Source organism: Xenopus laevis, chromosome 6L, assembly GCF_017654675.1.
Source record: "Xenopus laevis strain J_2021 chromosome 6L, Xenopus_laevis_v10.1, whole genome shotgun sequence".
Classification (NCBI taxonomy): domain Eukaryota; kingdom Metazoa; phylum Chordata; class Amphibia; order Anura; family Pipidae; genus Xenopus; species Xenopus laevis.
This window is the reverse complement of record NC_054381.1, coordinates 90,642,533-90,654,425: the sequence shown is the minus strand read 5'-3', so window position 1 is coordinate 90,654,425 and position 11,893 is coordinate 90,642,533. Positions and strand designations below refer to the sequence as shown.

The window sequence follows — 11,893 nt, the reverse complement described above, 5'->3', positions numbered from 1 at the left end:
AAGTCTCCCATTACCATAGAAGCAGAACAGAAATCACAATCTGTAGTAAGATATTAAAACATAAACATATTAAGAATACACATAAAAACCATTTATATTGAAAATAGTATATACCATTAAGCAGAATGACTGGTTACATTTACATTAGTGACTAATTGAAAAAGCTTATGCACACGGAAAATCTTTAAAGGAGTGGTTCACCTTTAAGTTGACTTTTAGTATGTTATAGAATAGCAAGTTCTAAGCAACTTTTCTAATGATTGTCATTATTATTTTTTTTTATGGTTTTCAAATTATTTGCCTTCTTCTGACTCTTTCTAGCATTCAAATGGGGGTCAATGACCCCATCTAAAAAAATGCTCTCTAAGGCTACAAATTTATTGTAATTGCTACTTTTTATTACTCATCTTTCTAATCAGGTCCTCTCCTATTTATATTCCAGTCTCTTATTAAAATCAATGCATGGTTGCTTGGATAATGTGGACCTCTAGTAACCAGATTGCTGAAATTGCAAACTGGCCAAAGTCCCAAAAATGCCTGCAAGTTATGGTCGGCACAGGTTAAACACATTATGACCTGCACATCACTATTTGATGTCCGCAGCAGTAGTGCAGTTTAGCAGTTGCTAGATTTTAATAGCCACGTAGATTTTGAATTTGATAGTATATACATTCTGTTTAGAAAGTATAGCAAAAGTAGAAATGGCTTGGGATTTTCCCTACCTAAAGAACTAATTATCACAAATCTTACACTGTAGTGTGCTTATGGACTTAACATTTTGAAATAGCACAAAGGGGTCAAAAATCCATGATGTGGCATAGATATGTATATAAACAGAAAAGACTGCAAAGCTATGTGATGTTCTAATTAAGGGCACTTTTAACTACTAACTACTACCAGATATACATTGTGACACTGATGCTTTTGCCCTTCATCCAAAAGATCAAATAGCTAATTAGAAAGGTGACCTAAACTATCAGATATCCAGAAGTATGATTTAGGTAATACCAATCACAACATGATATTTTTAAAATAAAGTTTGCACGTTTCCACATCTGGAAAAGCAATCTGTTTTAGATAAGCACATATAAATTAGCTCTGGATGGCTTTCAGGAAGATAGATTTGGATGGAAACAAATGGGAAAGCACAGAAAAATATGCTGCTCAGCAGTCACATCTATGCCTAAGGAATATATTGGAGGGGCAGGTAATCTATGATTGACCAATTACATTTTTAAATAACTTTGTAATAGGTGTGGGTGCTTTTTTAAAAAATAATTTATGAAATGGACTTTTATTTTATGTCTGGGTGACAAATCCCCTTTAAAGTAATTCTCACCTTGCCATAATGTGGTCGAGTGCACTAAATGACAAAAATAAGCAAAATAAAATTTTCTCAAGAAAAAAAAAAAATGTTGCTAATTAGATTAATAGAAACGACAAACATGTACAGCTGATATTTTAAGAACATCTACAACCACTATTAATATACTTCCTGCATAGAAAATTTACTTGCAGTTGTAAACTACTTACAATTATTATGGAGCTCTTCCACCCCCATTTTGTCCACAATAATACATTAAATGTCAGGATGCCCAGTCTATATGTGGATATGCAAAAAAAAAATGTTTCTCCACAGACTCGCTGAGCACCCTCTTTAGCGGGGTACTGCAGTGTTCAGGTGTCTTTCTATTGATGAGCAGGTGATGCTACATAGATCTTAAGTGTGAGAACTACTGTATATGTGGTGTCCCAATATGCATGCTGCAAATAAGATAGTATTCTATACTAGACATACTTTATATCTGTGCAAGGTACTTTAGTGTGCTAAAGGAGCAGTAACACCAAAAAATGAAAGCTTTTAAAGGAATGACAATATAATGTACTGATGCCCTCCACTGGTAAAACTGGTGTGTCTGCTATACAAACACAACTATACTTTATATGAAAAAATCTGCTGTTTACAGTAGATATCAGATCGGTTTTCGTGAAACCCATTGTATACTACAGAGTATCTGTTTTCTGCTTTGTAACCTGTTCCTATTCTCCTTTTTCAGCTTTGAATGGCTGCCCCATGGCTACATAACATTTGTTTATATAAACTATAGTAGTCTCTCTGAAGCAAACACACCAGTTGCACCAGTGCAGAGCAACAGTACATTATATTTTCATTACTTTAAATACTTTCATATTTTGTTGTTACTGTTCCTTTAAGGGTATTAGGCTTCTGTACCTAGTGTGTGTATAGGGGTTAGTATTACAAGCCTGACATAAATCTGATTTGGTATTCCTTTAAAAAAAGGAGGGACGGCAGGAATGGTCTTGGACTGCTTTTATTCTCTTTATTGTAATAAAATGTATTGTGTAGAGCTGTTATTTCAGGAGTCAATTTTCATATTATTTTATGAATATTGTCCTCAACCTCTTTTTAAAACTGTTTTATGTTGTAAAGATACCTTGTGTAGAATAGCAAAATCTTTCTTCAGACATCAGCTTGCTAGTGCAGAGACAGAGTGACGCCCTTGACGCTGACTCAACATGCTCAGCTGCTTGGTGTATTGTTGCAGGCTTAGCCCGCAAGTTGAGAACTTGATCGCAAGCACACAGTACCAGCACATTGTTTAGCTTGACCTTATAATGAGAACATACCAGCAGGTTCTTTTGTTAAGTGTGATAAAATGTAGCTGTCATCATGTATGTCTATCTTTCTGGCTTGTCCTTAAGTCCCAAGCATAGTTTAACATTTTATCTAAAAATATACGTATAAAATTGACTGATCAAAATGTGACAGCAGAGCTTACCACAGAAAAACATGTCCACTTTCTATTCATTCCTATGGGATTTTTAGAAGTGCATTGATCAATGGGTGAAGTTCACCATTTGATAAATATGCTTCTAATATGCCTCTAATATGCCATAGGAATGAACAGAACATTTATCAACATTCTCAGTTAAGTAGTTTTAGAGGTTTTTGAAACCATGAATAAACATTATATAATGTTTTTCTAAAACCACGAATGACATGTACTATATTTAAATATCAGAATATGTTCTAATATCTTAGTGATCCAAATAAAAATATAAAAACTTTTTGGGCAATTACTAGTGAAAAAATCAGAACACCTCTTAAAGGGGTTATTCACCTTTGAGTTAACTTTAAGTATGATGTAGAGAGTGATATTCTAAAACAATTTGCAATTGATTTTCATTTTCTAATATTTGTGTTTTTTGAGTTAATTAACTTTTTTCAACAGCTCTCTAGTTTCAGCAATCTTGTTGCTCTAAGTCCAATCCAGTCCAAGTCCAATTACCCTAGTAACCATGCACTGATTTGAATAAGAGACTGGAATATGAATAGGAGAGGGGCTAAATAGAAAGATGAGTAATAAAAAGTAGCAATAACAATACATTTGTAGCCTTACAGAGCATTTGTTTTTTAGATGGGGTCAGTGACCCCCATTTGAAAGCTGGAGACGTAGAATAATTTAAAAACCATTAGAAATAAATACTGAAGACCAATTTTCGACCTTAGATAAATGTGCCTCCCCAAGTTAACTTAAAGGGGAACCATCCCTTTAAAGTCTAAATTGATTATAATGGACAAATACAATGAAATGCAATCAGGATTCTTTTAGGGATATGCTCATACAGTTCTAAACCATCTATAGAGCCCTTCAATTCTACTTTGTACTATAGGAAGAAGATCAGATGACTTTTTGTCTCAGTTGTGGCTTACAAGCATCATATTTTTCACATGATCTGGTCCTGACCACGAATAGCGAATTACTGGAAACCCTTATTGAGATCCTAGAATAGGATGTGGCATGTTTGCAAATCTATATCTTAGGGAATCTCTATTATATTATCCCCACCAACCAACTGCATGGACACACCACTTTCTAACATCTTCTCCTGGACACAATTAGTCTGTAAAGCAATCCGGCTTATTAAACATAGCTGTTAAGCCCGCGGCATACAAGCCAAATTTACCAAAATATGGACCCCATGGTTGGAATTGACAGCGCAAAACAATTGTGTCTTTTCATTTTTGGGATCTATTGTATAACTGGGGTTGATGTTCTGATATGTTCTGTTGTATACAAGTTTAACAAATCTTTGCCTCTTTACTCTGTATAATTAACTTAAGGCACTGTTGTTGGTTTTGTATAAATTTCAATAAGACATGTTTAAAAACATGGGAACTGTGCACTGCTCCAATTGATGCATATGGATGAATGTTAACATTTTAGGTTATCCAGTATTTTCACATTCACTTTCCCATTTTCTTATATTTGCAATCTGTTTACATTCTAGTGGAGATGTGTTGTTCCTTCCATTTAGCAAAATAGGGTCATGTTCTTTAGGTTCATAATGATGTTATTTTGGAAGTAGCATTTTGTTTCCCTCTATCTCTCAGCGATGCAGCTGTTTCCTTTACACTCCTATATGTGCTGAGTGCTGGAAACAGCAATTCAGCACGTTTCAAATGTCCAGGAAGGAAAAAATAAATGTGCAGGGAATATCGTATGTTGTAACATATATGTTGAATTAGTAGAAAGTGTTGCAGAATATTAGAGTTACAGCAGGTAATTAACCTTGACATTGATTTGCATTGTTACATTTTTGTGTGCTTTGCATGTTACATGCAAATTAATTTTACAAAATATGTTCTGTTACTTCAGAACTGAACTATTTTATATTGTTAAAATCTGCACCTATAATGTGCTATTATTATATTCTGTTTTAAAGCAATCTGTCATTACTTATAAACACTAATAAACTAATGTACCCAACATTAGTGGAGGAAACCAATGAGATCCACATTTAAAGCAATTTTTAAGTCAATAATTAAGTCTGTTTGCAGTTTCTCCATTAAAAAAATAATAATATAAACATTAATATACGTTCTTTAAAATAAAATCTGTTGAAGATCTGTAAAACAGTTTTCTTCCTGCTGTGCCCTCCATCTCTTTGCTCATTCTGATTACTTAATGTATAAATCTTTAGCTAGCAAATACCACACCTTTAAAATAGCACTGCTCCTTGGTTTGAATGACAGGAAAGCAGTGTGCAGGATTGTTTCATGCTTTTGCTTTTCACAACATGGAGCAAGGGAAATTTGGGTTGTTCAGCTCATAACCGCAGGTGCCAACCCTACATATATATAGCATATAGCTCATATATAGCAAAAAATTAAGTAAAGTGAGTAAAACAAAGATTTTCTTAAAGGAGTTGTTCATCTTCCAACTCTTTTTTTCAGTTGAGTTGTACTCAGAAATAAAGACTTTTTTCCTGAGACCACTTTTTTAAAGTTACAGTTTCATTTTTAACTTTCTTATGGCTCTCTGAAGTAGCCCTGGCTGGGGGGGTCACCGACCCTGAAAATTTTTCTAATTGAATACATTAGTACAGTGCTGTCCATCTGGCTCCCCCCTTTGTTTGACTCCCACATGAAAGTCTGCCTGCTGTGTCTGTAAGCTTTAAAAGGTATCGTTACAGAAATTAACTGGCCCCTGCATTGTTTACATCTCGAATTCAAACTGTAAGCTCCCCTGCATTGTTCATACCTGTAACACCTTTATAGGGGCACCAGCACTGTGTCACTCTATGTAGTCCTGATAGGTTTCGCTGTCTCCTGCTCTGTTTTGCCTTCCCATCACGCCCTGTGTGTGCCATACTCTGCCTGCCCTATGCTCCCTGTTTGTGCCTTATTCTGCCTGTGTTTGGAATATTCTGCCTGCCCCATGCTCCTTGTGTGCCATACTCTGTGTTTGGGATATTCTGCCTGTCCCATGCTCCCTGTGTGTGCCATACTCTGCCTGCCCCATGCTCCCTTTGTGTGCCATACATAAATATGGATTTAAGGGTATGTCTTAAAGGAATTGTTCAGTATAAAAAATAAAAACTGGGTAAATAGGCTGTGCAAAATTAAAAATGTTTTCAATATAGATGCCTGGGTGAGCTACGCCATTACTGCTTCTCAATTTATGCTTAGGCATCCAGTCACTCCAGCCTTTATACATTTTTGGCTAACTAACTATATTAGAAACATTTTTTATTTTGCACATCTGTTTACCCAGTTTCTATTTTTACACTGAACTGTTCCTTTAATATGAGTTAACTTTTTCAAATATGATTGATAAGTGATATCCCTGCAGTGAGCACCAACTATTTGCTTTTTTGGTGTGCTACCACCATTAATGGGGACATGGTCTTGTGGTAGCATGGGTGTGGGTTTGGTTAAAAACAGGGAGTGGTCAAAACTGGTTCCATTATTGACCCTCCACAGTAGGCAAGAAAAATTCCAGCTCTCTGTACCACAGAAGTTCGACAGCACTGCATTAGTTGATACATTTCTTATCTTTGGCCCTGCTGAGCAGAATCCCTTGGTTTCTTAAAGGCAGCTGTTATAATTGATACAATAGTTTCTAACATTCAACCAATGCTGCTGAGAAAGGTATCAACTAATGTAGCACATTGTAACAGTTCGGAATCTGCACCTGGATCACTTTAAACTTAAATTTTGGAAAAATGGTAAAAAAATAAAAGATTGAAAGAAATTGAAAATAATCTTTATTTCTGATGAACAATGTTAAAACAACTGACTACAAAGCAGGGGTGTTTCTGAATAAGTCATGTGACCCATCATTAATATTAGATTTTCTTCGATTTCCACGTGACAGGGGAAGAGCACTACAACTGTATTTCAGCACTTCACAAATCCATGCGTGGCTCTGATAAGAATGCTTCGTTATATTGGCTTGGTCGGATGCTTGAGGGTGGAGAAGATCCATTGTATGTGGCAAGACGGTTGGTGAGATTTGCAAGTGAGGATATAGGTATGTAGGTGTACATGTGCCCTTGGAATCTCAAAAATCATAGTGCAGACCTTCATCCTTTGCTTTCCAAAGGACTACTTAGTACTTCAGACTGTCATTTGGTCCACTAATGGTGTTTCAGGTGTCTTCCGTTACTGACATGCAGTTGCAACAGCATATCAAGCACCTAGGTTAAAGAAAGTTCAGGTTAATTGTTTGTGTAGTAATTACAGTAGTAAAGTAGACGGGTAGGGATGGGCAAATTTTTTCGCCTTGTTTTGCCGAGGAAATGACGCCCATAGACTTGTATGGCGTTGTGTGACAAAAAAAGACACGCGTCAAAAAAAATTCGCCGCTCAACAAAATCTTTTTGACACCCATAGACTTTAATGGGCGTCGGTGACATTTCGCTGGCAGCAAATTTTTTGCCAAACGAAAGGGGTCAAATTCGCCCATCCATAGAGACAGGGTTTTGAATAGTGGCTCTTTTTAATTCTTTGGTACCATTGTTGTCTTCTCTGAAAAATGTTCTGGATGAGCAGCAGCTTCCATGTAATTTTTTCTGTGCTTCGTTTGCCCTATATTGATGGGTCTTCTTGTTCTATAATCAAAACTAAATACCGGTCAAATGACAAAGCTTTAAACTTTCACCTAGGGGCACATAAGGCCAAAACATTGGATGGGCCTTAAATGTTTCTTGGTTAATGCATGTAATCATGGCTAGGTCATGGTGTCATTTTGAGAGTGCCAGCTCTTCTCCGTTTCATAGAAATACTTATTATAAACTCTATAGGACTGAAATAGATTTAAGAACAGTTTGTATTTGACAGATACCTCTGTGAACTTTCAGCTTCGAATGCAACTAGAAATTTTCCATCAGAACACTAAAGCTGTTCTCACCATCAGTGGGTCTATACAAGAAAAAGAAAGCTTCAATTACACTAGTGAAGCAAATTTAGTAGGATGCTAAGGGAATATTAACAATACTATCCAATCAAAAATCTACAATACATCAATTTAACACACATTGTTTGTATAGGTGATTGTTTTCCCTTTAAATTCTATTTTGTTTGTGCCATATTTTTAACAGTGGTTTAATCTTTATTAAAGGAGAAGAAAAGGCTTGCAGCACTTGGGGGTGCCAAATGTTAGGCACCCCCAAGGGTTATACCAGTGAGCAGCACGGAGTGATCCACTTCCGTCTTCTTCTTTCTTCAAAATTGTAAGTTAAAGTTCAGCTTTTCGTAATACTGCGCATGGGCAGCTGCACGAAGAAGAAGGAAGACGGAAGAAGGTCGCTCCGTGGTGCTCACTGGTATAACCCCAGGCAGTGCAGTTTTCTGCTGATAGGAGCACCTGCCCGGGGTTTCAGGCAAGTAAATACAATCACTTGGGGTGCCTAACATTTGCACCCCCAAGTGCTGCAAGCCTTTCCTTCTCCTTTAACGTCTTCTCAGTAGCAGCCTATTGTATCTTTGCCCACTTGACATTTTCTGTCATGTAGCTGTTTTCTGATGGGTGCAAGATATAGCAAAAGGAAAACTAGAGATAAATCAAAGTAGTTCCTATAAATTCATCCACTCATAAACATTCATTCATTCATACATGAATGAAGAATAGTTCTCACAAATGTTAAAAGGGTACAAAAGAAACTTACCTTGTAAGTGCACATTCATTTATACTAGGAAAGCACCGAATCCACTATTTTGGATGAGAGGTTCCCTGAGAATACCTCAGCAATCAAATTGTCTGATGTATGCTGTGGCACTATTAAATAGTGAAATGTAACTGAATGTGTAGCATATGTGTTGCTTTTGATGGGGCAATCTTTAGAGTCTTTAGTCCAACAGTAAGGGCAATGGCACACCAGGACATTAATCACCATCGATAAATCTCTGCTTTCCCATAGGCAATACTGTGAATCGTTGGTGGTAAAACCCATGTGTCGCTTCACTCTCCTAAAATCGTTTGAAGTTTCCTCTTGTAGCAACACAAGCGATTTTGGGGACTGGAGCAGCACATGGGTTTTACCACCAGTGATTCACCTTATTGCCTATTGGAAATCGTTTACTGGAGATTTCAGGAGATTTGTCGCCCGCAGAAGCAGAGATTCATTGCTAGTGATTAATCTCCTGTTGTGCCATTGCCCTAAGGTTGGTGGCACATGGGGAGATTAGTCGCCAAGCAACAAATCTTCGATACTGTGGGCAACTAATGTCCCCAAAATGCCTTCCTGTCTGCAAGAATGGGAATCACCGGTGTGATGGTATACATATTGCTTTGGTTTTCCGATATTGCCTGAAGTTTTCTCGTTTCCCAACATCCTAAAGGTTGTGCTCCACAGCTATATTGTTCAGAAAGCAAGCATTATGGCACCTAGTATTTATGCACGCATGTAAATATGTGTGTAACCTAGGCTTTTCTTTCTTTTAACTATAATTAGACTATAAAAATAAGTAGATGTCACAACTAAAATATGGGATGTAACACTGATATTGTACCACTGATGTGATGGACAATCATACTTTGTGTCCAATGGTGTGCCTTTTTTTCTCTATAGGGCTAGCAGATCCCCAGGCCCTAACACAAGCAGTATCCACCTACCAAGCCTGCCATTTTATAGGAATGCCGGAATGTGATGTGAGTTTTAAAATTTGATATCTGATACATATATCATTCTGCATCCTTTTGCCAGTCTTCTTGTTCAACCAAAGGTACAGTGAATGAATGTCCTGCTCTAAAATAAGATTCTGCTATGTTTGTTCCACTTAACTGCATAAGGCAATAATATCATAATGTGGAACATGGTACAAATTGTCTCAAGGAAGAAACATAATAGAGTGTCAGGTTGCCTGAAAATAATGATGGTTGCATGTTTTCTTCCTCTTGAGACAGATAGTGGAGCTCTAGAGTGAACATCTCCACTGAGTCGATGTTTAGTAGTAGAATGGAAAATGTTAGTTAAAACACATAAGTGCACCCAAACCACCCCCAAAAAAGTACATGGACCAGCCCAAAATATGAGCCATAACGCAAAGTGAAGATTAGATTTGAACGCCCCGCCCACCTTGCCATTACACTTTAGCCATAATTTCTCAGGCACGCCAGTATGATGACAGAAAATATACAATGAGCACTAAATTAACCCCAGTCATGTCAGTGAGTCGACTGTAAAAAAAAATGGATAATGAGCATAGTAACACCAGATACACTAGTGAGATCAAAACAGAAATAGACAATTACATACTGTTAACCCTAGACTTGCCAGAAAGACCTCTGCAGACAATGGATGAGCCAATTAACCCTAGACATGCTGGTAAATGAACTGCTAAGGACAATGAGCATCCCATTAACCCCAGACTAAATGAAAGGTAAAGCAACTGGAAATGGCCAACACTGTCAGATCTATAGGATAAATGATGAATTGATTGTGAGAGCAGCGTGGAGATGAGGGGATAGCAAGATAGATCAGACAGTAAAAAGTTTTTTTTAAAGGTGGGTTAGAAAGTGGGCAGGTACATAGTCCATGGGGGGGGTAATAAGCTACAGACACCGATGCCCAATGGACTACTGCCTGCACTTGTAAATACCCTCCCACACGGTCAAAGTTGCTGAACTCTCAGATGGATTGCAATAAGAAGCCAGGTGGAACAACTCAGAAAGGAACAATCTAGTGCTCAGCCAATTGTGACATAACAAATGTTAGCAGGTGCCTGTACTTTGTCCTCTCCCTCACGTGACGCTCCATCCCTAGTCCGTTATCACTATGTGTTCCCCTGTGAATGTCACTAATGACATCCTATAGGGATCCCTGTAATTGGTTCCTTCTGGAGCAGCTAAAGGCTCTTTTTGTAAGTGAGCCCATAAGCTCTCCTGCCACTTTGTACTTGCTGTATTTTTGAGATAATGTGATAACAAGTGTCTTACTGACATTCGGTCATGTGCTTTGGTACAGTGTGGTAATCTTTACTCAGCCTTTATTCACCACTTTACTACACTCAGGTGTGACATATTCTGTCCGTGAATAAGGTAAATCTGGATATAGAGCTGGGATAGCTCTACATGGATTAACACACATTTTTCTTTTACAAGAAGGGTTTTAGAAAACTTAACATGGTGTATGAAATTTTATGTGGTGGTGGAAGAAAAAATCAAGTTTACTTTGTGTATGACATAGATCTGGAGTTCACATTTTTCAAAATTTCATTACATAACTGGTCATATTCCTCAAGGATTGGGCATTCTACAAATCCAATCTAGTTATAGTGCAGGCTAGAACAACAACATATTCACCAAAGATCTTGATTTATGATGGTAAGGGGACTTCTTGAAGGTACTGTATCACAATTATGTGTTAACTTTATTTATGCTTTTTATTTTCTTTATCTTAAACTTTCCAGAAGTGGCAACCCCAGATTTATATCTGGTTTGTTCTTCTTTTCCAATGTGTTATTTCCATTATAGCATAGAAAGGCATGATACTGAAACTAAAGATTATATATGCAGTGATTAAATTTGCTAGGAAAGCTTCTGAGAAGTTTTCTGTAATAAATGTTTGTTGTTTTTTTTTTCTTTCTTTACTTTCTAGGTTATATTAGCACAGTGTGTCATGTACATGGCTTGTGCTCCAAAATCAGTTACAGTGTATAGTGCCTACAACAAAGTGAAGAATTGCTTGAAGAACCACAAGGGTCCACTTCCACCTGTTCCCCTCCACTTGAGAAATGCACCAACAAAACTTATGAAAGGTTTGGGTTATGGTAAAGGCTATAAATATAACCCTAACTTTTCAGAACCAGTAGAGCAGGACTACATGCCTGAGGAAATGAAAGGGGTCACATTTGTTTGAGCATATACATCAACTTCAATCCCTCTTGTTCTGTGAACAGGATCTGCAATGCCTTTTCCTGCAAAGCCCCAAAATATGGGAATGACATCTTCCATAGAACACTATTTGAACATTTCTTAATATCTGACTGCTTTTTCTCTGTAATAATTTAGTATCAGAATGTTCACTGATGCTAGCCTAAATCCACATCACTAGCAAAACAATCATAGTGGGGGGAGGGGGGTAT

At 37.1% G+C, this 11,893-nt stretch overlaps 1 protein-coding gene across 1 annotated transcript in view; it reads left to right on the top strand.

Annotated features, from left to right (window-relative positions):
- Positions 1-11,667, top strand: part of wrnip1.L (Werner helicase interacting protein 1 L homeolog) — a 41,965-nt gene extending 30,298 nt beyond the window's left edge. Inside the window, 3 exon segments of the mRNA NM_001095718.1 lie at positions 6,684-6,839; positions 9,379-9,458; positions 11,407-11,667. Of these exon segments, the coding sequence (NP_001089187.1) occupies positions 6,684-6,839; positions 9,379-9,458; positions 11,407-11,667 (497 nt within the window).
- The last annotated feature ends 226 nt before the right edge of the window (positions 11,668-11,893 follow it).